Source organism: Trachurus japonicus, chromosome 3 (genome assembly GCF_045865225.1).
Source record: "Trachurus japonicus isolate A0001 chromosome 3, Traja_1.0".
In the NCBI taxonomy this organism is placed as follows: domain Eukaryota; kingdom Metazoa; phylum Chordata; class Actinopteri; order Carangiformes; family Carangidae; genus Trachurus; species Trachurus japonicus.
The window spans coordinates 10,908,765-10,935,972 of NC_140909.1; the positions used below are offsets into that span (position 1 = coordinate 10,908,765).

At 39.0% G+C, this 27,208-nt stretch overlaps 4 protein-coding genes and 2 non-coding genes across 12 annotated transcripts in view; all 6 read left to right on the forward strand.

Annotated features, from left to right (window-relative positions):
- nfat5b (nuclear factor of activated T cells 5b) overlaps positions 1-1,940 on the forward strand; it is a 29,067-nt gene extending 27,127 nt beyond the window's left edge. For all 5 annotated transcript variants that reach the window (XM_085761172.1, XM_085761154.1, XM_085761164.1 and 2 more), the window contains one exon: positions 1-1,940. This exon is cut by the window's left edge and continues 288 nt beyond it. The gene's annotated coding sequence lies outside the window, so the exon portion shown is untranslated.
- A 3,901-nt stretch (positions 1,941-5,841) lies between these two features.
- Positions 5,842-12,870, forward strand: kars1 (lysyl-tRNA synthetase 1). 2 transcript variants are annotated; one of them, XM_085760968.1, is made up of 15 exons: positions 5,842-5,912; positions 6,633-6,803; positions 7,144-7,288; positions 7,393-7,558; positions 7,653-7,746; positions 8,523-8,709; positions 8,947-9,072; positions 9,307-9,426; positions 9,635-9,797; positions 10,813-10,986; positions 11,248-11,333; positions 11,435-11,520; positions 11,606-11,732; positions 11,819-11,962; positions 12,213-12,870. In XM_085760968.1, the coding sequence occupies exons 2-15, from the start codon at positions 6,664-6,666 to the stop codon at positions 12,285-12,287; spliced, it is 1,833 nt and encodes a 610-aa protein (XP_085617094.1). In that variant the 5' UTR covers positions 5,842-5,912; positions 6,633-6,663; the 3' UTR covers positions 12,288-12,870. The 2 variants fall into 2 exon arrangements, with proteins under 2 accessions (XP_085617094.1, XP_085617102.1); XM_085760976.1 differs by lacking the exon at positions 6,633-6,803.
- A 2,185-nt stretch (positions 12,871-15,055) lies between these two features.
- gcshb (glycine cleavage system protein H (aminomethyl carrier), b) lies at positions 15,056-19,709 on the forward strand. Its single transcript, XM_085760989.1, has 5 exons — positions 15,056-15,221; positions 16,352-16,431; positions 18,345-18,408; positions 18,544-18,675; positions 19,273-19,709. The coding sequence occupies exons 1-5, from the start codon at positions 15,071-15,073 to the stop codon at positions 19,365-19,367; spliced, it is 522 nt and encodes a 173-aa protein (XP_085617115.1). The 5' UTR covers positions 15,056-15,070; the 3' UTR covers positions 19,368-19,709.
- Positions 19,710-22,432: 2,723 nt separating this feature from the next.
- Positions 22,433-26,796, forward strand: rpl13 (ribosomal protein L13). 2 transcript variants are annotated; one of them, XM_085761201.1, is made up of 6 exons: positions 22,433-22,585; positions 22,917-23,034; positions 24,065-24,206; positions 25,038-25,211; positions 26,205-26,261; positions 26,590-26,796. In XM_085761201.1, exons 2-6 carry the CDS (start codon positions 22,931-22,933, stop codon positions 26,746-26,748), a joined length of 636 nt encoding a protein of 211 aa, XP_085617327.1. In that variant the 5' UTR covers positions 22,433-22,585; positions 22,917-22,930; the 3' UTR covers positions 26,749-26,796. The 2 variants fall into 2 exon arrangements, with proteins under 2 accessions (XP_085617327.1, XP_085617318.1); XM_085761192.1 differs by having other exon boundaries at positions 22,433-22,465.
- LOC146989620 (small nucleolar RNA MBII-202) lies at positions 24,862-24,939 on the forward strand. The gene has a single exon (XR_015035670.1). It is a non-coding gene; the product is annotated as a small nucleolar RNA MBII-202 (small nucleolar RNA).
- On the forward strand, positions 26,373-26,446 carry LOC146989621 (small nucleolar RNA MBII-202). Its single transcript, XR_015035669.1, has one exon. It is a non-coding gene; the product is annotated as a small nucleolar RNA MBII-202 (small nucleolar RNA).
- Positions 26,797-27,208: the final 412 nt, after the last annotated feature.

Here is a 27,208-nt window from a genome sequence, read left to right on the forward strand (position 1 = left end):
CTGGAATTATTGTAAAAAGTCAAAATTGTTGTGTATTGAAAATTACATGCAGCAAAAAACGTTTATGAATTAGTTTTGAAAGAAAATGAGCAACATGTGCTGTTATCTGGTTACAAAATGTTATTCTGCTAACACAACTGAGGATTTCTTAGGAAAAGAACTGTGAAGGTGAGCTGAACATTTCTGCTCACCTTGTTGAGCCAGTCTCTTCCCAAAAAAAGACAACGCAGTATAGGAAGTGACATAAATGTTAATGATTATTGAGATAAAACTGGAGAAGTTGAATATCCAGATAGTGAACTGGGAATGGGGTGTGGAGTTGCTTGGCTGAGCAGGTTTACCAAGAAAATCTGACGGCCCATTCTTTAAACGTACATGTGAAAAATTGAGGTGGATGACAGTCAGAGACAAATAACTGTCTGATAACAGAGCTGGAATTCAACCCTTTCCTCCTGTTTTCCCTTTTGGAAAGACAGAAACTTGGATTTCCTTTAACTTGTGAAGTTTTTTTTTTTAATATCTGTAAGTAGATTGTCAGTCGTCTGCACCAAACTTCTGATGTTTCCTATAGTGTTCCTTCAAAGTGTTAAGTGGTTCCCACTATATAGTGTTGCCTTTGTCATTTTTTTTGTTGTTGAATGGAGGATGGGGTGTGGCAGGAAAGTTTGGACAGACTGTGAGAGGGATAATTGGATACGTCAAAGGTGTTGAAGGTAATGGCTGTTGGCATGGTGTGAGATTATTTTCCCACCAGTGCAGAAAGTGTAAGAAGTGAAGTGAAAGAAGGTTAGAGGGATAGAGAGAAGGTAGGGATTTGTAAGTAGCAAAGTAGAAGACTGCAAGCTTCAGAAAGGAACAGAAATGTTTTACTACACTAAATGTGGTGTGTAGTAGCAAACAGGTGTGTATCACATATGTGGGTGCTCATTATTTCAATGTTGTAGCAGCTAGTTTGTGCCTGATATGAATAAATTCACTCGGTCTCTGATAGACCACACAGTGACTTAGGTATTTCAAGACTGGGATGATAGAGAAGGAAACTGCACTCCATAGTTTTATGCGATAGTGACATAATGTAGTAGTTTTCTTTCTCTATACAAAACACCTGGCTGACCTGAGTCTGGACCTGTTCAGGCCTGTTTGGCGCCGTGATACCTAAGGAAGAATATTAGTAGTTGAGCGAGCAGCTGTCAGTGTGGCAGTGCAGTGGAGGTGGTCACCTGCAGATGTGAAACATGTCTTTCTATATTAGATACTATACTGATATCTCCACAATGCATACATGTGTTCAGGCTAACATTTAGTCTGTATTCATCGAAACCAAACTGTGTTGGTTTGATTCTTTTTACAGCAGATTGTCATTTAAATGCATTTAAAAGAGATTAAGAATGTGTTATAGTGGAAATATACAAATACTGGCTGAGATTTTTTTTTTTTTTTACGTGTATATTCAGCACTTAACGTTGCTGTTCTTTGTGACCACTTAACTCATCGAGGGTACAGTACAGTCCCATAAGAGGTGACATTTTTATCTGAGTCACCTCTTCCTCATTGTTTACAGTGAAGTGACACATTTTTAGACATGCATTTTCAGAAATGTGTTGTCATTCCTGTCCTGTTTGCCTGGCAACATCTTTGTGGTGAAGCGGACTAGCAAAAATATCTTAACTAGAATTTCTTTAAAGCCAGTATCAGCACATCTCAGTGCCAGCCATGTTACAACTACTAGTTTCCATTCCCAGAATCAAATGCATATTTATTCCTTTAAAAAACAAAAAATCTAGAGACATGAGGAAAAATGTGGATCAAGTCATTTTTATTCAAATATTTTCATTTTAGTGGACATGTAACTCTTATTTACACAACTACAGTAGCAAGAGTAGGATGTAATATAGTATATTAATATAATATGTGTCTTATGGGTTAGATCATTTTGTGTTTCATTGTGTGTCATTTTGATGGCATCATTCTGCGTCAGGCACGCATGAACAGAATAGTATTCTTAAACCAGCTAAAAAAGAGCCTTTTCACCAGTTTTATTAATGTGGTGGGTTTAGTGAATGTTGAGGAGAAGCAATAGTTTGTCGGCTACAACTGCACAATGTACATCTCTTATCTGGGTTAAGGTATGAAGATGCAGGAGTGGAGCCCATTTTACATGTTTTCTTGTAAATACAAACTGCACATGTCTACAGATCTAATGCTCTCCTCTGCAGTCGGCCAGTGGCCTGAGGACCAAAGTTTGACTCAGATCTTGCTTTGTATAAATCCTGATGACAGGCCAGTTTTATGGCTCGCAAGCTTTTCTTTTCTTTTTTTTTTAAATCTACTTGCAATTTTGCTTTTTTAGAAAAGCAAAGACTCTTGTTTTTCTCTCTTCTCTCCTCAGTATACAGATGTCATTGTTAGGCACAATGTCCTGCTGTCATATCTTTCATTCTGTTAGTTTTTTTTGTGTTGTTTTGGAAAAAAATAACAAAAAAAAGAAAAAGATGTTTGTGTATGTGTATGTTTAGTTTTACTGTAAGTGTATGCATGAACAAGGGGCTGGTCTCTGATGATTAGCTCAGTTTAATGCCTTGTCTTGTTTTCTTTGTACAGTTTGTTAGAAATACAAGTTACACAGTTACATTTTATACGTTTTAAAATCAGAAACGGCTGTTGTTTTATGATGGAGATTGTGTAAACTTGACTAATGTGACTTGTGGAGCTACAGTGTGTCAGTCTGGGCAGTTTGAGCGGTATTTAAAGGGACCCTACTCCTGAAGGAACGTGACTTTGGAGCAAAGAGCTATCTGTGATTGGCTTTCTTCATCTTGTGAACTAGAAGAACTAAGATTTCCAGTGTTGAGTATTTATGATTTTGTTTGTTTTTGTTTTACAAAGTTTTTATCGGTGTAGTACCTGTGCCTCTCTTTGGAGAAGCATATCTAATTTATTTGTGTGTTGGTTATTATCTAAATTGTCTCCCGTAATCATAGTTGTGTTCATATCTTTTTCTAACTGTACTGATGACAGCAGGATGACTCTGAATAATATATTCATTCCTGTGCACAGTTTTTCCTTTGTGACTTAGATGAATGAATATACATATTAATGTACATATCATGTGATTGTTTAAGGCTTGTAATTGGACAGTTGGCCCAGTTGTACTTTTTGACCACAACAGGCAAAAGTGGCACCAAACTTTAATGGTTTCTAATGTCAAATAAAAAATTCCTTTAAAATAGGACCAACAAATTTCAGTATTTTTACTATGAATATAGTACTGAATGTAATTATACAGCATGGCTGTAAATGCCTTACTCTGATCCAGAATGTTATTTTACACACATATTGGGGAGGTAATTACTTTTTTGGAATTACAATTGCCTTTTTGTGTATTTACAATGTAACAGGAGGGGATAAATATATAAGAGTGTTACTCTTATGGAAAAGTGGGGGTTGTTGAAAAAGTTCTCATATTTTTTCAAGATGCTACAAACTAAGTTTCTCTGTTTCATGCAATAGAACAAGTGGCTTTCTTTTAACATGACCAGTTACTTTAATATCAACAAACTGAATTTGCTACTATAGGTGTTTAAACAGTTCTTTTTTCCCCCTAAAATGTCACTTTTGACACTAGTCTGTGCTGTACATGTTGTAGTTATCAAGCAGATTTATGTTTTACCATTGTTGACTGTTTAACAAGCCGCAGGCCCCACCGTGATCATTAGGTTCTCATTAGGTAGAATGTTTTAAGCCATAAGACTTAAAATGTGCTTTAAGTGCTCGACAACAGTGACCAGATAAATGTGGTTGTGGTTGATAAATTTGTTGTGCAATTTCTGTCATGCATCTAACTTGTTTGTACTGAAGTATCCATTGCATTTATGTCATACAATGTAGATGCAGACAAATTTTCTCTGAAACTGCTATGCAGCTAATATACTGTAAATGTAGATCTGTTAGTTTTGAATATATATTTTTCTATATAGCCTCTCCCATTTTCAACATAAAGGAGATACCAAATTAGATGTTCTCTCTATTATTTATGTTGCTTGCGGAAACATTTTCCAATGCTTTGAGTGCTGCCTCAAAAAGCTTTTAAAACTTTTAACTCAGTTAAAATGCAAAATTCTCCTCTCAGCAGCCGTTGTAGACTTAGTTTTTATTTTAATTTTTTTGGTGAGACAAGGGTGACTAATTGTTTTTCAGTCTTCTCTATTCCATTCTTGCTCGTAGGGTCTGTGTGGAGGTTATATCCAGGCGTACTGTTTACTGGTGCATGGGTTCTTAGTGTTTCTGATTTCTCTCAGGGCCTCTGAGTTACCTGATGTTATGTCGATCATATCTATCTTATTCAGACCATGCAGTGCATGCTAGATTTGTTCGCCTTGAAATTTAGAAACAGTGTGACTTACAAACTCTGAAAACCATCAATATTCTGCTCTATGTCTTCTATTATCAATATCCATAATCAAACCATATAGGCTACCTACTCCACAACTGTTTAACATCTTCAAAGTTTGTTCACAATGAACACAAAAGAACCACTCTGCTAGTAAACAGCTGTTGTTTAGTCCTGGAAATAGCAAGGGGGAAATTTAGCCTTTTTGTTTCTTACAATGTGAACAATTGTCATATAATTACCCTTGGGAGGGAAAAAAACTTTCTATATATTTGGCTCTTGTTGGGACATTTTTATTTTCTTGCAAATATTTTTTTGTAAACTTGCTGCTATCTATATTAAACATATATACTTTAAATGTTAAGTCTTTGAGCTTTTATTTCATGCTTCATGGTCTTCAACTAACAAAAGGAGAAATACAGACACTTCATTATAGTCAGTCTGACGTGCAGTTCAGCTGTCTGTACAAAGTATTTATCCTTTCATCCTTTTAGAGCTTTCACAGCTGTAGGTCCACAAACATCTATTTGGAGAAGTTTCAGCAAAAGTTACCCCAAATCATTTCAAATAAGTCAAATATTTTTACTTTTTGTGTATGTGTCAATCTACTGAGGTTTCACTTTTGTTCTGAGACACCTCTGTTACTCATACACTCAGTTTGAGTTTACACACTGATTGTCGTCCTGATATACAGTACATCATGTACTATAATATATCAGGACAACAATAGGCCTACTGTAATGATATGTAGAAACACATCTGTTATTCATACACTCAGTTTGAGTTTACACACTGATTGTCGTCCTGATAAATTACAGTATTTATCAGGACGACAATACTGTAATGACATGTAGCCTACATGTCATTACAGTTTAAAATGTAGGGTATGCAGGTTTGTGAGACCTCTAAAGCCAGCACACTTTCTGTTTTCACCATTCTTTATTAAAAGAAGTCAAACATTTAGTTTTTTACTTCATTGAATTTTTTACTTTTTGAGTTTGTGTTTATCTACTGAGATGTCGCTTCTGTTCTTCTGAGACACACCTGTTATTCATACACCCAGTTTGAGTTTACACACTGACATCCTGTTAGATTATAGTAGGCTACATGTAGGCAGCCTACTGAACATGTCATTACAGTTTAAAATGCAGGATATAATATGCAGGGTTGTTGTGAGACCTCTAAAGCCAGTGCACTTTCTGTTTTCGTTATTCTTTATTGAAAGAAGTCAAACATTTAGTTTTTTACTTAATTGAATATTTTAATTTTTGTCTTTGTGTTTAATTACTGAGGTTTCACTTTTGTTCTGAGACACACCTCTGTGTTTACACATTGATCATGTGATTGGTAGCAGTAGGTACTTTATGGAGAGTACTTTCTGTTTTCGTTATTCCAATTCCCCTTAAACGCACCACGAACTCCTCGCGCTTTGCGGCGCATGCTCTTCTGTTGTCCTTTCTGCGCGCAGCGATACGAACATGGCCGACGTGACAGCGGTGGACGGAGACAAACTCAGCAAAAAGTAAGCGTGCTCATTTCTTCCGTCGCGTTCACACACCCCTCGACCTCTCACGGTTTCTTATATTCCACATATAATCAGCCGGTTCAACAAATACGACTAATAAGGTTCGACTTTGCAATATTATTGGGTGTTGCATCAGGTCGGAGGGTGATAGCGAAGTGAGGGATCCATATGGAGGCACACGGGAAGCCTACATATCCCGTGAATCAGTTCGTCTCTGCCCCTGGGAGTTGTAGTTCTGAACGTGAGCCGGAGCCACCCGCGATAGTGCGTTTTACTGATCAGAAAAACTACAAGAGCCAAAAACCCCAAAGAAATGTCCCCTAACACGTTGATACCGCTTTCGATTCTGTTAGATACCGTTTTAACATGTGAATATGATTAATTGTGGCTTTTAGCTGTGGTTATTTGATGGACTGGACTAATATAAGCATGAGGATATTTGTTAAATGATGCCAACAGCTTCTTCCTACCTCCGTTTTGATTTCCTTTACCTGTTAGCGGCAATCTGACACACCCGCCTGGCTAACCAAAAGAAATTGAGACCCACAGGCAATTTATTTCATTTATACACATTAGATTTAGCTCCTGCCTCATAGGATCTTGCCTGATAGTGATATTACCCCCAGCAGTTGTGAGTTCATCATCCCAGTTGGCCAAAGACAGCCTTTGCTGCATATATACTTCACACTGTCTTTGTATAAATGTGTATTTTCTCAGGTGTGCCTGCTGCTGACTGTGGTAGCTCAGCATGCTGTGTCTGATCAGAGCAGCCAGACAGCAGCTGTGCCATGCCTATGGGGTCAGGGGACAGTGGTTAAAATGTGCACCCCCACGCACAGCTGCGGTCCCAGCTCAAATTATCGGGAACCGATGGAGAGGTGACAAAAGGTTGGTGGCTTTTCCATTCCAGTGAGAAAAACCAACCTTTTGTCATCAAAGCAAACGTGGTCCCCTTTCCCCTTCATGCATGATTGTTTGTTGTGCACCACTGTTATTAGTAGATTGTGCCAATCCCATGTTTTTTTTAGTCATTCAATATTATTATTATTATTTCAGACACCAGAATACAATAATTTACAGTGTGGCAATGTGGGAAATCATATGCGCGTTAAGTCGATTCATTTTGTTGAACAGTTTCAACGTTTCACTTTCGATTACAGTTTTATAGTTGTTAATATGTAATCCATCCCATCATCACTCATTGCCTTCTCCTTTGTTTTCTTATCAGTGAGCAGAAACGGCGAATGAAAGCTGAGAAGAAAGCGGCGGAGAAAGAGGCCAAGGTGAAAGAGCATGTGGAGAAAAAAAAGGAATCCAATGACCAGGCAGCAGAAAATGCCTGCGGGCTGGATGAAGAGACGCTTGACCCAAATGTGAGATTTTTTATTTTATGCCATTATTACCCTTTACTTATTAAATCCACAATGTTTTGTTCCTTTTTCTGTTAATAAAATAAAAATGTCTCTGTCCAATGTAGCAATACTACAAGATTCGCACCCAGGCCATCCAGGACCTGAAGGGCACAGCGGAGGACCCGTACCCACACAAGTACAATGTAGACTTGTCGCTTACAGAGTTCATTGAGAAATACAATCATCTACAGGCAGGAGACCAGCTGACAGATGTTGTCCTCAATGTGTCAGGTACCAGGAATATGTTATGATCGTAAACACGTGTGCTATTTTAAACAATAATTCAGTAGTAGATCCTCTGTTAAACTTCGCTTGTATTTTTCAGGTCGTGTCCACGCTAAGAGGGCTTCTGGTGCCAAGCTGATCTTCTATGACCTGCGAGGTGAAGGTGTGAAGTTGCAAGTTATGGCGAACTCAAGGTACAGCATGATGATGGCCAAGCTCACAAAACATGTTTACACTATTGTAGTCCAACAGTGGTAACTTTACAGTTCAGTTAACTCACACACACACTTTTTCTGAACAAAATGAAATAATATCCAGAGGCATCATAACAGCAAAACATTTGATTCATTTAAAATTGTCAAGTATTTAGCTGAAGGGCTTTCCACTGAAATCAGAATATGTCATGTTCACAAATACAAAGTTATAATGCTGGGTGTGTTGTCCAAGGGTGTGGGTGAGGAAGTACAATTAATTCAGCTTTTCTGATGTTACATTACATACTGAGTTAAGTAGCACTTAACTAATGTTTAATGCTAAATTTAACTTGTGTTTTAATCTGAAATTTATAACTTCAGCTGTGTTTATTTATTCATGCTACCTATTCACTGTATTATCCACTGTATTTTGTATCATTGCATTTATTGTATTCAGTATATTTTATCCTATTCTAAAGCCTGACCAGGGACAAAGACAGAAGCAAATTAGCTGAAGATAGTTGCTTACATGCATCACGTTTTCCAGTTTTTTGTGGCAATGTTGTATGTATTGTCCCTGTTTGATAAACATTAAAATAAAATAAATAAAAGTGATAATATTAGTATATTCACTCTGTCCCATGGGGAAATCGTTGAGTGTTTGCAGCCGAAAATCCAGCCAAGCAGTCAAACGAAGCAGAAAATGTAGCTTGTCATCAGATTTACTTCTGTACCCGAGTGAGTTAATTTTTGTGTATCTCGCTTGACTCTGCTAGGAGCTACAAGTCTGAGGAAGCCTTCGTGGCCATCAATAACAAACTGCGCCGTGGTGACATTATCGGTGTCCGTGGAAACCCAGGGAAGACTAAAAAAGGGGAGTTGAGTATCGTTCCCATGGAGATGACCCTGCTGTCACCTTGTTTGCACATGCTGCCCCACCTTCACTTTGGCCTCAAAGACAAGGTAATGCCCTCTATCATTACACATCACAAAAGCGACATAATTAGAAAAAGATTTTCATATATTGACATTGTGCGTTCACAGTGTCAATATACTTTATTAATCTTCCATTGGAGACTGATTGTAAGCCGCCTTAACTGGATTTACTAAATAAACAGACACTCAGCAAAGGAAGATACACCTGCAGCACCTGAAGCATTTTTTTTTCACCGCTGTGTAATCTTTCTCTCTCTCTCAAAGGAAACACGATTCCGCCAGCGCTACTTGGATCTGATTCTCAACGACTACGTGAGGCAGAAGTTTCTAACGCGCGCCAAAATCATCACCTACCTCCGCAGCTTCCTGGACCAGCTGGGATTCTTGGAGGTAAGAATTAGAGTTTGCAGCATATTCAGGCATCAGAGAATTGACAACATCATACAATTACCCAATTCTCTAAATCAGTATATCTCAAGTCCCTTTCCATTACATTTATAAAAATTTTTATTTTGCTTTGTATAAAACAGATTTTACAGAATAATGCTCTTTCTAATAATTTGTTTTTCACAATTGAGGCAGTTAAAATCCATGTGTGTAAGCGTGCTTTGTTGAATCCTTCAGATTGAGACTCCAATGATGAACATTATCCCTGGTGGAGCCGTGGCCCGTCCATTTGTTACTTACCATAATGAGCTGGATATGAACCTGTACATGAGGATTGCTCCTGAGCTCTACCACAAGGTAAATGCGCTTTTCAAGAGTTATTCACCACCTTCAAGTCTTTTTCTTAACTAATCAACTATTTCCAGATGGAATATTTTCTAGTATTTGTTGTTGTATTGGTAAATATATAGCACGTCGGTGTACCATACGTCTTCACTTCAGGTTTTGATTGTTACATTTCTCAGATTTCTAAACATTTACACCGTTCATCTTATCTTTCTCTCAGATGCTTGTGGTCGGTGGAATAGACAGAGTGTATGAGGTCGGTCGTCAGTTCAGGAACGAAGGCATCGATCTTACTCATAACCCAGAGTTCACCACCTGTGAATTCTACATGGCGTATGCCGATTACCATGACTTGATGGAGATCACAGAGAAATTACTTTCAGGTAAGTGGGAAACACACAGGGCTCTTGTTTGCAGCATATCCAAACTGGTATTTTGCAGCTGTGAACTGACGTTTCCTTGACTGCACTGCTTCAGTGTCTTGGGGACTTGCTGTGCGCCTTTGTGGGTGAAGAGGCACATTAGAGGGTGGGGTGGTGCTTGAACACGCTGTAAAGCTGGGGCCAAGAACGGGTGTATCTTGCATGGACCACTGCTCGCCTGCTCAGAGTGATTTTTACCAGCTCTGTAATCCCCAAGAGTTCGCAGGTGGTCTGTACTAAAGGCCTTTCCTTCACACTGCTGACTCTGTTTACAGCCACCTCAAGGCTGCAGGTGTCTGTTGCTCTAACTGGAGCAATGACGTCCAGTGTTAAACCACAGTTGTGACCAGATTTCCTGGTAAAATTCACTGCAAACTGTTGCAAAACAACCACAGAAACGTATGTGGTTATGTTGTACACATCATCAGACTTGTTTATTTCACAACATAAAACTGGGCCACATTTAAAAATTGTCATTGTATGAAGGACAGTTTTATTTAAGTAACACTGTGTGTTCTTGTACATGGAATACATGATAACCATAAGATCAGCAGGTCCAAAATTATTATTTCAAACTTTCAAGTTTAAATGGGATAGAAGCTGTGTGTGACTGTCAATGTCACGCATCCACCTATAAACTAACTACACCACACTGCCCATGATAAGGAATTCTTTCTTATATCCATGTCCAACACAGGTGTGGCAGGCGAGCCCAGTAATGAGTATGTACTGTATGGTGTCGCACTAAAGGAGCAGGACAAACTTAAATGTGATCTGCACTGTTGAATTGACAAACATAGGCAACAGTATTTTAGTGGGTATTTTAAAATAGGAATTTACCAGAGCTCCATCTCTTTGCAATGTCCTTTCAATTTTGTTCATTCTTAAATACGTGGGGTTTCTTTTTAGAAAATGTGGACAGTTAGAAAGCAGAGAAACTGCTGTCCTTGACTCAGTGTTTCCCTCCTCACATCAGGAATGGTGAAACACATCACTGGAGGATACAAGGTGACATATCACCCTGATGGTCCAGAGGGTCAGGCCTTTGAGATCGACTTCACTCCACCGTTCAGAAGAGTGAGCATGACCCACGACCTGGAGAAGATTATGGGAGTCAAATTCCCTCCTACCGACAGCTACGACAGCGCTGGTAAGAATCTGCAGAAACGCAGACAGTCTTTTCAGACCTGATGGAAAAATTAGATGAGGTTTTGTCCCTTTCTTTCTTTCTCTCTCTTTTTTTGATTAAACTACATTATCCCTTAGATATTCTTTCTTTGTCAGTCTTTCTTTCTTTCTTTCTTTAAAGGTTGAATTTTACATCTTCCATGTATTGTGATGCAGCTCTGTCATAGCTAATCATTTGTTTCTGATTTTGCCTCATCTTTCTCTACCACCTTTTTATCTTCAGAGACTCGCAAATTCTTCGATGACCTGTGCGCCCAGAAAGGAGTTGAATGTCCTCCACCCAGAACTACTGCCCGCCTCCTTGACAAGGTGCTCTATCGATAAACAACACCATCTGTTTACAGTACCCAGTATAACTTTACTGCTTCCTCTAGATGTTTTTAATTTACTAATCACTTGTGTCCTTACAGCTGGTTGGAGATTTCCTTGAGGTAACCTGTATCAACCCCACATTCATCTGTGATCATCCTCAAATCATGAGCCCCTTAGCGAAATGGTGAGGAACATGTTATTTCACCTTCAAATGTATAATTCAGAAATGCAGTGTTCAGGTTCACACTGATGCTCCGTCATCGTTCCAGGCACAGATCGGAGAAAGGCCTGACGGAGCGTTTTGAGCTCTTCGTGATGAAAAAGGAAATCTGCAATGCTTACACTGAGTTGAATGATCCCATCAGACAGAGAGAGCTTTTTGAGCAGCAAGCCATGGTCTGTATGAAGCCCAAACCCACCTTCCATTGTCCCATTATTTAAATGTTCAGGCTGCTTATAATTGGACATGCATCTCTTTTCAGGCCAAAGCTGAAGGCGACGATGAAGCCATGTTCATTGATGAGACCTTCTGCACAGCACTGGAGTATGGTCTGCCACCAACTGCCGGCTGGGGAATGGGCATCGATCGTCTCACCATGTTCCTGACCGACTCCAACAACATCAAGGTAAAGCAACGTATGAAATGTGATGCAACAGGCACAGTCTAGTTAGTTACTGTAAGTAGCTGATTGCTTTTACCTACATCTTACTATTCAAACTTTCCGTTATGGTGTCAGTTTTCTTATTTCATAGTTCAGATAGTCGTGTTTTCATTCATACTCTTTATTTAATGGCCTCAGACCAATATATAATGTGCATGTAACTGCACCCTTTCTACAGTGTTTAGCCACAGCTGACAGTTTTGTCGTTTCACAGGAGGTGTTGCTCTTCCCGGCCATGAAGCCTGACGACAACAAAACATCAGCACCCACAGAGGGCACCTCCGTCTGATGACATGACCTCTGACCTGTGCAGGAGTCGGTATGAAGCAGGAACCTTTCCTCACTGTGGGCATCAGTGGAATATGCGGGATTTGTGTTAAATCAATGTCAGTCCGTCAAAGGTTGAATGAATCCTTGCAGTTTAGGGAAATCATCTTGTGTTTCCAGTTTCTATTTCTGGTTCAGTTCTTCTTTTCTTTGTTTTTTCTTACACTTTTGCTGCATCCTGAATGAAGACATTTTAATCCTCATTGTCATCCAGACAGCACATGGATGCTATTTGATCAGGAAGTCGTGTCATCTGCTGTTGTGTGCAGACCTGGATGAAATATTTCCGTTTATACTTTGAGATATTTTAAAATGGTGCTTGACTGTGGCTGCTAAACACAAGAGTAGGTAGCTCACATAATAACAAAGATCAGGCACCTCTAATATTTCCACTTTTCTCAGTATATTCATGTGTTTTTACCCGCTCTGCTTATATTCCATGTCTAAGATTTTTCAAGATAGATTTCACAAATTCAATATTCCTCTGCCAAGAAATTTGAACCTGATTATATCTGAATAAAGTGCATATGAATCTACATATAAAAGTCTTTTTGTGTTTAAGGTCTGTCTACAGAACAAAAAACTGATACAGAATTTGTTTGTTTTTTTTAAACCTAGCAAGTGCATGTGGAAAAAGTCCCAGAAGTCCTCTAGGCAACTTTTTATTTTAATTTTAATAATTAATACTTTAAAACAAAACATTGTAAGTTGAGCCATCACTGGGTTACCTTCACCAATATTATGAACAGTCAAGGTCCTAGTAGTTCAATAACAATGGATCCAGTAATGAAGATGTAAGTCATCATTAGTGATTGAATTGAATGAGAAAGTTAGTGATGCAAGAACAAACTCTAAAATTCTCAATGTTTCTATTAGTTTTGAGTACCGGTAATTGGATTTTGCAGGCGAAAGCTGCAGTTCTCATCTGCTCATTGAAGCTGGACAAAGAGTTTCCTGTCCATTGACATCACATCCCTAATGATGCATCGTCCTCGTCTTTTATAGGTTTAGACTTACCGTGCTCTTCTTCCCCTTGTACTTATTGAAAAGATGCAGCACTTAGTCCTTAGACCAAAGTTTTCTACTACATTTTAGATTTGGTTATGTCCCTCACTTGTATGTCAGTTTGTATACACATGTCTGCAAAAATATAAATATAAATTGTAAATTTTTTTTAAGGCATAAAGGTTTTCTGCAGTGCAATGGAACAGCTGTATTCCCAAAATGTGACAAAGCAAAAGCCACTTGATACACAATAGATAATCAGAGATGATTAATAATCAGTCATCCACAGCTGAACGCCAGCAGCAAAACAGAGCTTTGATTTGTCTGAGGAATTTGTGAATCCTCTCCAACAATTATTAATAATTATAAATGTAGGATGAGACTACAGGAGTGGAGTCTGTTGGTTTTGCTTCATCAGAAAACCACAGGCAGCTGGGTTTTCATCATCTGAGACAGACAGTAGACAACCAGGTCTTCATCATTAGAGCGTGAACATTATTGCTCCATTAAATTCTTGGCAGCTTGATCTTCATCATAGGAGAAAGTTATGCAACAACACTGCTCAACCTTGTCTTTGAACTACTATAGCTAGTGTGTTTAGACTGTAGTGGACTTATCTGCAGGTCATCCTTGTACATATTTGGGAGGTCAGTCTTGATCAGCCAATTCCTCGTCTTGACTGAGCCTGAGCCTGTGCCTAGTGTCCTCATGAGGGTGCTCTGGAGCAGCATTGTAGATTGCAGTCATTCCTGCTCTATCATGACTTCACATGGAAAATGTGAACACAGTGAAGTCTTCTAGAGTTTCTGTATTGCACATGTACTGTAGATAATTATGTTTCACCCTGGTACCTTAGACAACTGTGCCAGAGCTGTCAAATTAACTATGGTGAAAGTAACTTAAGTAGCCTACCTTAGTCTAAGTTTTAGGAACTATGTTTTAACCTTTTGCTACTTTATGTACCTACCCCAGCATTTCTGCTCCACTATCTTAAATCTAGTCCACTGTATCTAACACACCTATAGATTTACATTGTTTTATATTAAACTACCCAGCACTTACACATAGAGTTATATCATTAACTTTCTTCTTAGATGTTGATGTAACAATGATAATATTCCAAATGAATATCATAGCAAGTTTAACAGTATGAAAGGAGCATTTCTACAGAACAATACTTTTACTAAGTTTTGATACTTGGAGTATTGTTGATATGAATACTGTTTTACACAAGTAAAATGTTTTAATGCCGTATTCAGGACTCAGTAGGCTACAACTATCTATTCTCACATTGTCACTTATGCATCTTAAAATTTGACAAACCTGTAGATTTAATAGGCATAAATAATCTACACAACATATATACAAAGAATTATCTCTATATTAATATTCTCCTTAGATGTAAATGCATAAATAACGATATTCCAAATAAATTAAATAATGTGAGCATTTCTGCAAAATAATATATAAAATATATGATGTTATATGAAATATAGAGAAATGTTTTAATGGTGTGAATAGGCTACTTTAAGTCAATTGTCACTGTTTAAAGTCAGTAATTATTCACAATACAAATCTGAGGCCTCACACACGTTTTGCCTTTGAACCTGGGCTGAACTCAGACACACACACACTCCCCCCTCTCCCGACGATGCGCGCTCCCGCGGTCAAGTGTGTGTGCACTGGATGAGAGGGCCGACCTTACAGTCTATGGGGCCGACCGACACACACCGAGTGAAGATGGCGATGAGAACAGCGCTGCGGTGCCTCTCTGCAAACTTTTCGAGCAGACTGCCTCAACTCTCATCCGCAGCTCAGGTCCCAGCGACTCGGCTGCTGTGGAGGAGCGGCTCTCCGCGGACACTGAGCACGACCTCGGTCCTTTCCTCAGGTAAATTTAGAAGAAAAAAAATAGGATATTGCAATGTAACACACTACATGCGGGCTAGTCACACATTCCTGTGAGCAATGGACGAAAAAAACTCACGCAGTTTGTGTCACTTTTCCCCACAAGGGAGCAGAGAGGGATGCGACAGGAAGGACGAGCTATACGTTTGTGTTTTGTTTCTTTTTTTCACTTGGAGGTGACAAAGTAGAAGAAAAAAAACTTTGGCAAAGAAAAGTTGTAGCCACATGTTATGTAAAGTACATAACAAAACTTTATTCATTCCCCAGTCCGAGTCATTGGAAGACTGTCAAAGCACGAGCTCCAAGCTGGAAGTTAATTAATGAGCGTAAACAACAAATTACCAATGTCTCGTGCACCAAGTCGCAGCTGATTAAACAAAAACTTGACCATGAGCCCTGAAATGTGCCAATAATTAGCTGTGGAGGATTGTATCAAATTTGGTCTAACATTTCAACAGGAAGCTTATTTTTTCTTACCCACACACCACATGGTCAAATGTGAGTGTTTGAAAAAAAAATATAATCATTGTTTACAGTTGTCACCCAGTGGAATAATTTGAAAATAAAAATCCTTTATTTAGTCTCTGTGCAGCATTTTTCCAGCTCTACTCTCTGGTACCACACTGTGAATTGGTCAAATGTTGCACTTCTTTACTGTGGATGTGATCAACAGCTTTTAAATCAAAGCGTGCTTACTCCTGCAGATCTGACTCAACCACATAAGTATGAGACTTTTCTAGTTCCTGTTCACACGTTCCTCTATCAGCACTGATTCATTGGATTAAAAAAAAACAAAAAAAACTCTGCGTTTTCCAGGTTGCCTCAGTGCAACCAGTAAATCACAGATGTTTTATTTCTAATTGACAGCGGTGCATGCATGTTGTTGCACAAGAGACACCTACTCTTCAGCTTTGGTCCATAGTACAGTAAAAATGTTATTTGAACATTCAAATTATGGGCTTTCAAAGTGGTGGGCTCCTTGTATTTAACAAGATTCCTCATCATGTCAGTTTATTTTTGTACCATGGTCGGTAATGATTCATAAATTCATTATTTTTATGCTCATTAATTGATTAATATTTTCCAAACTAACCCTCTGCTGTCTCTCCACAGCACTAAAGTTCACAGATAAGCACGAGTGGGTGCGAGTGGAGGGTGGAATTGGCACAGTTGGTATCAGCAGTTATGCTCAGGTGGGTCGCTGGGTCTGTCTTTTTTAACTAATCATTGATTTATGACACTTGGTTCAGAGGTTTACCGATCACAGTCGTTATATATGCTAATGTCTGAATTGTGCAGTCCGGTACTGCACTTTGTACTCTGCGGCAACTGCACTATAACAAGCTAATTTACTGTTTTATTACTATTGTTTGAGACAATTGATCACCACTAGACTGCAGCCGTGTGCAGAAAATCTCAAGGGCACTAGCTGACCTGTAGATGTTCAGCACTTTGAATGAAGGCCGCTGTCTTTTATCTTTGACTTGAACAGAGCTTTTATAGAAACAATGCGCTGCTGTACTTTGTAGGTGTTGTCTTCATATATTGAGCAACACTGAAATTGAAAGTTGAAATGATTTGATCTCTGGATCTGCTGGTAGGGCTGTAGTTTGATATTATGGGTGATGTTGCAGAGATGTAAGAGAAACACTCCTATATTTGTTGTTGCTCATTTCTCAAACAACAGTGCCAATGTAACGTCTAAGGAGAAAATGATTTGCATTGTCAAACAGGACCTCTGAACCACTACTGCCCACATCTCCAGTATTCTCAGCAGTTCAAACAGATCGACAGTGTATCAGGCCGACTGTTTTCAGAAATGTGCTCTCTGCACTGTTTTGCTAAAAATAGATGCTCATAAACAGTGATATGATTATTTTTTAGAGCGTGTGGACTTTTATCAGTCTCCACTTCTATTGTACTTGGGAATGTGAACTTTTGAAAACCTTTGACCTTGTGTATCATTAAGCATCTCAGTGTTGCTGCAGCTCTCCAAAAAGCTGTAAAGTTTATGGAGGCTAAACGGCCTAATTTTATGTTCAACATAAATTACAGTTTTAGATTGCATACAGTATTATTATAGTATATTAAGTAGCCATGATTCATATTTTACTTCAGATGAATGCTTAATTCATAGGCTGAAGTTGTGATGGCAAATGCTTGACACTCAAAGGTGTGTGATATCCCGCGAATTAGAGTCACAATCAGGGTTGGAGAGTAGAGTTCAGCGGAGTTGGAACCACAGAAACCTATCTCTCTTGTGTTTTTTTTTTTTTCATGTATACGCTATACATAAGGCTGCACTTAGAGATTTCACCTTGGACAACTAAATAGTTTCCTCTTCTCCTACTGCTCCTTATCAAAGCCAGATATTCATTCTGGAGCAGTAAATGAGACACGCCGTACACATGCAGTGTGGTATAGTAATATGTAGGAGTAATTACCTGTTTATATATTGATTGATGTGCAGTAGTAGCTATGTTTTCATCTGAGTGAATTTTCAACCTTGTCCCTGGTCTTTTGAATTCCACACAGTAGTTTTCTTCCCTCTCAGTAAGAGAGCGTTTAGACCAACTCCCTGTTACACTCTTCATACTGAGTAGGACCTTGTCATTTTCTCTATATCTGAGCCCCAGAAGGCTTCAAATTCAAGTCTGAAAATTGATTTGACCCACACCTGCTGGGTCAGCTGCATGAGTATAGGCAAATGATACAGAAAACTGGCAAACATTCTTGTCAGCACATTTATTCCTGAAGCCTTGTAACCAATGTTATCTGTCACTGCAAACACACACAGTCTTACATTTAAGATAAAGAACAAACCTGAAACCCCAAAGTCTTTATCATTTTGTTCAGTGATGAGAAGTGGTTATCAACGTCCCTTCAGCACCACAAACATGGGTACTGTAGATTATTTTGACTTAATCACACAGTGTCTCTCTCTCTCTGTCTCTCTTTCTCAGCATCTGCAAACTACACTGTGCAATATTTTAAACTGATCTGAGTTGGAATAAATGGGCTTGGGGAGACTTTTTCACAGAACATCTTGACATTAGCAGCAGCTTTATTTAGGATACACAAATTTTCTTCTCTTCTCTTGTTTTAGGAAGCATTAGGTGATGTGGTATATTGTGGACTCCCTGAAGTTGGCCAAGGACTTGAACAATTGGGTAAGCGCCAGGATTACACTAGTTTATATACACACCCCAATAAGAAGCACAAACTGTTAACTATAGGATGCGATTCTGCATCAAGTAATTGTTTGCACACAACTCAGTCATTTGTCATGTGTATGTCTCTTGCAGAGGAGTTTGGTGCGTTGGAAAGTGTAAAGGCTGCCAGTGAGCTATACTCACCACTGACGGGAGAGGTAACAGAAATCAACACAGAGCTGGCAGAGAATCCTGGCCTTGTGAATAAAGCCTGCTATGAAGAGGGTAAGCACCTCGCAATCACAGTCGTTCGTTTCTGGTTCATTTGTCATAGTCATTTCCAGGAATCTCCCCCGAGTTGATTTGTTGCCAAGGTACACTAGGCCGGGCACGACTCAGGAGGTAATGCTTAATGCGGTCATCTTGTAATTGGTTCGATCCCTGGCTCCTCCAAAGAACATGTCAAAGTGTCCTTGAGCGAGATACTGAAGTCCTAACTGCTCCTGAAGCTGCCCCATCAGTTTCTGAATGGAATGAATGAATGAATGGTTGAATTACATACATGTTATCTTTTACTACCGTATTCACACCAAGGGTCCATAACCACTATCTTTACAGGTGTGTGTAAAGTCTGTGTAAAGTCTCAGTCTTTCTGAAATTAAAGATAACAAAAACTGTATTAGAAAAAATATTTTGTTACTGTTATTACACTGTTGGGAAAGCTTGTCCCAACGTGGCTACAGAAGTTCCCACAGATTCATTGCAGTTTCCTCACTTTCACCTTCTGTGAAATGACAAGTTGCCAAAACCAACATAATGTCACACCTTGTAAAAAAAATAATATTTTTTCTACTTTTGAAAAACAAACTCTTTCCCTTTCAGGGTGGCTAATCAAGATGACGATTGCAAAGCCTGAAGAGCTGGATGGCCTCATGGATCAAGCTTCCTATGATAAATTTGTTAAGTCACTTGAATAATAAATTGGTGAAACTCACTGTGCCTTGATGAAAATGCAATCAAAGATTAGTAGACTGGATTACTAACATCTTGTGTGGCTCTCTTCTTTGTCTGTGGTATTTATTTTGATACTGGAATTGTGCTATCAAAATAATTTTAAATACTTTTAACAACTTCCACTTAGGTTAGGATTGTTTCAGCTGCCAGTGAGGGCTCTTAATCTCAAGATCTGTCTATTACTGGGTCTTGTTTCTCATGTTTTGCTCCTGTTTTAAATGTGCACAGTGGTAAAAGACTGAAAAGTGATTTAAAGTGCTGTGTGACATTCATTTAATAAAATTTAAACTTGAAATGAAATTACATTCGGACATCCTTGGCAACATCAATCATGTATTGCAGTGGTTTTGGTGTCAACATGGCCGCAGTTCACACATAACAATGACAATACAACTTCACATCTTGTAAAAAGTTCAAGCTCAATAATTATGTATTTATGTGCTGTAGACGGCAGACATGTTGACATGTGCTGACAAGGCATGCTGCTTATTTCTGCTCGTGGTTCCACACACCTTGACCTTTGCCCTCAGGTGAAGATAGGAAGAGATTGCAGAGGCTTGTTGATCAATGATTAATCAAGCAGTGGTTTTAAAATCAGTGACCGTACAAAAACTGCACTCCCAGGCTGATAATGGAAAATAAGAGCTGTAATTGATGTTCTTGACAAAAACAGATGTCCAGTTAATTCTGTCATACTGAATCCCTATTTGTCTATTAAATAACTTCCTTTTAAAGTGGTTAATTGTATCTTTCATGTTTCCCATTTACAAACTGCATATTTTCTGTATGATTTTCACTTCATATTTACACTATTATGTTATTGTCTGGTATAGACTGTGATGACACTGTCTCCAATTTGTTCCTCAATACGCTTGAAATATAACAATATTCTGTTTGTGAACATCTTCAGTATTTCAAAATCTTATTTAAAAGCCAAAAGGAAACATAAAGCAAAAGCTGTTGGCGTTCCAAGGCAGTATAAGATTACTGCAATAAGCAACACATGGAAGAAATTCAATTTGATCTCAAAATACAATTTCCTTCTTGGCTGTCTTACTAGTCTCGTCAGCGTCAATGAAGGACACGCCTGCAAACCTTAGCAAGTTTAGACAGGACCAAGCACAGTTAGTTTTCACAGAGAAGCTTTGTTATTAATCACAAAGTGGAATTAGTAAGAAATTACTAACACGCCTGCTGTTTGAAGAGACAAACCTGACTGGTCCTTGAACATTTGTTGGAACTCTAAACCCTAATTTACAGCTCTGGAGGATGAACAGAGTTCAGTAATTTCCATCACAGTCCAGAAACAATGTGCCTCATCATGAAATGTCTTTGATAACAACTCTAATATTTAGTTAGGTCCTGTCCTAATTACTGAGGTTTCCGATGATACTCTGTGTGGATGTTTTTTTGTTTGTTTGTTTTTTACATCCACACAGTAATATGAGGATATTCAAATATGAAAGTGGTGATGTATGCTCATGACCAGGACAAATTCATATTTTACACTGACAGGGATGGCATGGTGTTGCAGTGGTTAGCACTGTCACCTCACAGCAAAAAAGGTTGTGGGTTTAACTCCTAGGATGACCCTAATGAAGGCTACAAGCTCAAGTGTGTTAGTCGAATAAAGTTGCTTTTCTTTATTGCAAATGGAGCTTTTTTTCTCAAGTTTCTCCATGCACAATGTTAACTGATGAAACTGTGCCAGATAACCCACTCTACTGCTTCTATTCCCAGGCCTAAATATGTGAAGTTTGCATGTTTTCCTTGTGCCTGCATCGGTTCTCTCCAGACAATCTGGCTTTCCCCCAGTCTAAAGTCATGCACACTACTGACAACTCTAAATTGTAGGGTAGTGAGTAGGCTACTTAGGTTATTTCCAATGCCACATACTTATAGTACATTTATAACCTGCTATTAAGTAATTGTCTGTGAATGCTGGTCGAATAAAACGGTTTAGTTTGCAGTAAAAATCAATGCCTGTGTCATTTAAGCCTCCAGATGCAAGGTGAGAGGAGGACTACATCTAGTGGTCAGTATGGAAACCTTCACCTTTTCAGTTGCAAAATGTAGGTACCGCATGGCACTGGTGAACCAAAAATGACATGATGACACACAAGGTCCAGTTACTTCAGTTAAGATAAATAAATGTGTAACAATGCACACAGATCTCAGGAGTTTGACAGATGTAAAATAGATTAAAAAAAACAAACAAAACAAAACACACACGTAGTTAATCATAGAAATTGCCATGCACTTTAACATTTTACAATCTGGCCACTATTTCAATCCAGTCCTTGGTAATAAAAAGTAGCCTACATTTGTTTTTGTTTTTTAATTTTTCAAATAGCCGCTGTTTGTGTTTTCCATTAGGCTGTTGTTTTTTGGGCGGTGTTTTTGTTGTTTGCTTTGTCTTCTAGCAGTTTCTTTCATACTACCTTCTATGTTCAAAATAGAAGTAAAATATAGGCCTATAATAATAATTAAAAAAAAAAAAATAATAATAAAAAATCTACAACCTAATCTGACTTTACATTGTTTATACTTTTTACTAACTGTTGTCATATTAGCCTTACTTTCCAAAAATAGAAAACATAAAATGTACTCCAATGAAATATGATTTTCTATGTATAGAAAATAAAGCTATAGAAAAACGTGAGCAAATTTAATAAAAGTTAAAAAGTTAGACGGGTTTGACTCATTTTTGTGTATCTAATCAAAGATGCATAACGTGTGTTTTTAAGTGTTACATACTTCCGGTTTCGCTTAGATTACCAATTTCCTTTTTCTCTAAATTTGTGTTCCAATGATTAAGCACACATTTTGCGTATAAATATCTAATCCATTTGTAGTATAAGTATTGTTTAGTAAAACTAAAAGAAATCAATCTGGTGTTAAATGGTATGAAACATTTCTACGGTATTTCATTTTACGTTTCTCAGCGCGGTCTCGTCAAAGATCCGCCGTAGGGCGGCGACGATTGGTCGGTTGATACATATCCCACAATCCACCGCGTTGCTACTTCCTTTTTCCTTTCGGCCATTTTCCTCCCTCGTAGGTATGAGAAATTATTCTCTACAGATTTAAAAACAATCTTAGTCAATCCGTGGTATTTTACAAGTTATTTCCAATTTCACTTACAGTTTGAAGTTGTGCGTGTTATCACCTTTGAAATAAGGTGATTATTGTTAAAGATTTCCCTGTTGAATTTGCTAAGAAGGAGCTGTTTGAGTGGTGATGCCCGGTCACCGGTGTGGTAGCATCGCTGACTGTTACAGGCTATCGGTTGTAGCCCCATACTTTAATAATGCCTTAAAATAAAAAATATGAACACACGACCACAAGTGCAGAACCTCGTAAAAGTAAAGACTGGTGCTCAGGACATTTCTACATGAGATTCAGCTCCGTAAACGTATTAGCTTAGCTTAGCATGTTAGCCGTATCTCAGTGAGGTCTATCGGTGTGTCGGCGTGACAGTCTTGCTCATATCCATGTGTGTTGTGTCCCAGGGAAGCAGGCAGCCATGGCCCCCAGCCGGAATGGAATGATCTTGAACCCTCACTTCCACAAAGACTGGCAGAAAAGAGTGCGCACCTGGTTCAACCAGCCAGCCAGGAAGATCCGCAGGTAAGAACCGTCTGGTGGTGTATGGGAGAGATGCTAACTTAGCTAAAGGTAACGCACTCTCCACTTGGGTCATGAATGAGCATGTTGAGCAGAAGCTAAACACGGCCAGGTTTAACCAGAGAAAATAAGAAATTGGTTTCAAAAACATTTCAGAAAACACACACATACTGTAATCCCTGACAGTTTGTGTTTGTGGGGTTTTCTTGTAGTGTTTTGGATTAGTCCTGTAGGAGGTAAACGTGTAGTTAACCAGGCTGCAGTGAACACGTGAATGTTTGCATGGACATGAAGAAACCAACATTTTACACACAACACTGGGCCTTGAATAAGTACCAGTTTGTTAGCTGCATTGATAAAACTCAGGGTTCCTCATGTTTGTTAGCTGCTGCCACAAAATGCTCCTAGCTAGAGCTTTCCTGAAGACAAGACAGTCAGACTATCCGCTCTGGGGTTTTATCAGGTTCCTATCCACACTGTCTGCAGTTATTTAAGCACATCACTAAATGCGCAAAATGCTGTAAGGGTTTCTCATGTGCAAGTTTTAGGTTGATGTCCCTGCACCAGAAGTTTCTGAAGTGCATGAGTATGTATCAGATAGGTCTCCTTAATGTGCAATAAAAATGTTGCCATTCAAACTAGTCCAGGATTTAGTGCATTGTGACTGTATATGCTTCTCTGCTTCCAGTGTTGTTACCAGCAAACAGCTGCCACATTACATTAATAGTGGGTGTAGGAGAAATGTTATAGCCTTTGTAATTGGTTAATTCTGTGTCCTGTCAAAAGGATAAATGGCCACTAAATGGCAATTATCAGTCTGATCGTCGTCTCATTTGCATTCATCAGTCATGCAATACTAGACTGAATATGTATTGGTCTGTCTGTTTTCATCATCATAGTTGAGATGCAAAGGGGTCACAATCGGTAATATGTGAAGGCTTGGTGTCTGTAGCTTAGTATGTTTTTCTTAGTTCTTGAAAGTGAAAATGTGCCTTGCTTACTTGAATTTAACCAACATATTTTTTTCCCACAGGCGAAAGGCCCGTCAGGCCAAGGCCCGCCGCATCGCTCCCCGCCCTGTCGCTGGACCATTGAGGCCACAGGTCAGGTGTCCCACTGTCAGGTACCACACAAAGGTTCGTGCCGGACGTGGCTTCACCCTGGAAGAACTCAAGGTAATTGTATGCAGATGAAGAGTTACTGTGAATCCCCTTTAAACCAAAATGCACACTGAAAACCTGTTTGCATGTTGGCATCACTGAGACCCTAAAACCTACTGTTTAATCATTTGAACTCCACCTCCAAATCTATCGACTTAACCGTACAAGCAAAATAAACCTCGCTCAACCTTTTTCTGTGGTGAATCATTCATCCCACCCAACCAAAAGAACTGACTGTTAGAACAACATGGGAGTGCTGCTCAGGGACTTGATGTTCTTGCCAAAGTGCACCTTGCCTCTCCTCCCATGTACTTGCCTGCTGTGGGAGTAAGGCTAAATGACTGATGTACATCACTCCTGAACATGTGGACGTGTTTTTCCTTCATACAGGAGCTTTCAGTGAGGTCATTGTGCAGCATTTGGCAAAACTGTATTATTTATGAATAAATATGATGTTCGTATTGTTAAATTCTACCATCATGAATAAGAATCAATAATTTTAAGTGTAATATGGAGGATACTGGCTCACATCTCCCAAAAGCAGAATTTATGTCTTGGATTTAGATCGGACAGTGGCCAAATATGTGAGGAGAGCGACATGCTCCAGGTTATTTGGTTGTTGGAATAATCAAAATACACGAACGATCTTATGTGCTCGACAGCAGTCAGATGATGATAAATCTCCGGAATCTCTGTATTTACTTGATGAAAACTTTGAACCCCTTTTCTGATGACTGCTTCTGTTGCTAAAAATGGCAAAAATCAATGTAAACGTAACAACAAAAAAAATCTCGATGCAGTTTTCCTGTTCCAAGTCTTACGGTGGTGTGTGTGTCCTCCCTGCAGGCGGCTGGCATCCACAAAAAGACAGCCCGCACCATTGGCATCTCTGTTGACTCCCGCCGTCGCAACAGATCCACAGAATCTCTTCAAGCCAACGTGCAGCGCCTGAAGGAGTACCGCTCCAAACTCATCCTGTTCCCCAGAAAGGCTTCTGCCCCCAAGAAGGGAGACAGCACTGTAAGTTTCTCTTTAATGTTGTCAACATTAAGACTAAACACTCAGAAGATGTGATGGATCGTTGTGGTTGTTAAAACAAGCATGCTTTGTTTTGGCAGAGTTTTCTGAGAAATACAAATGTTTAAGTCAGTCCTCAAAGGCTCGCAGTAAGAGTGAATCATTTTTTTTAGCATACAGCAGTACAAAGAGCTCTTTGATGTTTACTATCACTGCATCTTAAAAGAATCAATGCAAAAGCTTTTACTTTATTGAAAACCTGAGTGTGTGTGTGTGTGTGTGTAAAAACGAATAGATTCATCCCCAGCCTTTACCATACGTGTCTTTGTGTAAACCTTAACACAGTACAATTACAGTTCCCCTCAGAATGAGACTGTTTATTGATTTGAATCCATGTTTCTGGCAGCTGCACACCTTCAGTGAAATCATGGTTTGCATTTTGAATACCATTTAGATCTGTTTGTCAAGAGTTTTGACTGCGTGAGATTGGACTGAACCTTAATGAGACGGGGTGACACTCCAGTGAACTCAAATTCAGTCACATTGGAAGACTAATTCACCCATGTGGTGATGAATTTAAAGGCTTTGCTCGAGATTATCTAGCTGGCTGAATACAGCTGCTGGGCCCCAGTGAGGTTAGACACTGTCAGTCAGTCCAACAATACAGGCCGACGGCCAAACAATGCTCACTGTGCCTCAAGGCCTGGCAAGCCCCATACTCCATAATGCCTGACCCCTGTGCACTGCCTGATGGATTCATTAATAAAATAATACTTCTATATTACATGAATCAGCATCACACTGACAACGCTGTCCTCGAGTTAATTGCAGTTAATGAGCATGTAAACCCCAGCAGCCTTAATTTCCCTCTAAGTTACATCACCTCGTATAAATATTTGTGATATCCAAATGATGTTCAGCCTTGTGGCAAGTCTTGGTGGACAATATGGATGTTTTTTTTCTTCTGTTTAGTAATTAACTGTTTAATCTTTGCAGGAGGAGGAACTTAAGATGGCCACTCAGCTCGCAGGCCCAGTCATGCCCATCAAAACTGTAAGTTGCTATTTCCTACAAGATTGCACCAGCACCCAACATTCATTCTCAGATCCATATCAATATAGTTTACAGTGCAATCGATATGTTTGTGTTTATCCAGCAGTCAGATGATGACACATCTCCGGAATCTCTGTATTTCTTTGATGAAACATTTGAACCCCTTTTCTGATGACTGCTTTTTTAGAAAATAAGCTAGAAAAACAAAATTGGTCCAAAAAAATTGTACTTAAACATTTTCATATCGGTTCACATTAATCAAAGGGGATTTAATTTAAACCACTGAAGGAAAGAGTTGAGATAACAATCGTCTTTTTATCCTCTTTAGGTCCACAAGAAGGAGAAGGCCCGGGTTATCTCCGAGGATGAGAAGAACTTCAAGGCTTTCGCCAGCCTGCGTATGGCCCGCGCCAACGCTCGTCTTTTCGGCATCCGTGCCAAGAGGGCTAAGGAAGCAGCCGAGCAGGACGTTGAGAAGAAGAAGTGAAAATAGTCACTATGGAACTTTGCAAATTAAAGTCTTTAAAAAGATAAATGTGAGAATGTCGTGATTAATGGAGACAGGTTGCAGACTGGGCTAAATACCTGCAGACAACAAAGTGCCGGTTCCTCTACAGGAACAATTTTTATTTTCTGCAGGTATCAGCTCAGTGAGAATAATCAGATGTGTTGATTTAAATCCAAATACATAAAACACAGGATATGGAATATAAAAGTTGGCTTAACTTCAAAATAGAAATGGAAGAAAATGGTTTCTTCAGTATCCAGTGCTGAAATGAAGCCTGAAACCAATGTTAGTGCTTCAAACACATAATTGCCATTAGATCTGGTACAATCCAATAAATATGAATAGGCCTTTTCACAAGAGGACAGGTGTTTAAAAATAACTCCCAATAGCTCTGATTTGTTCAAGTACCCATTAAGCTTTGACTGAGTCAGCATGAACA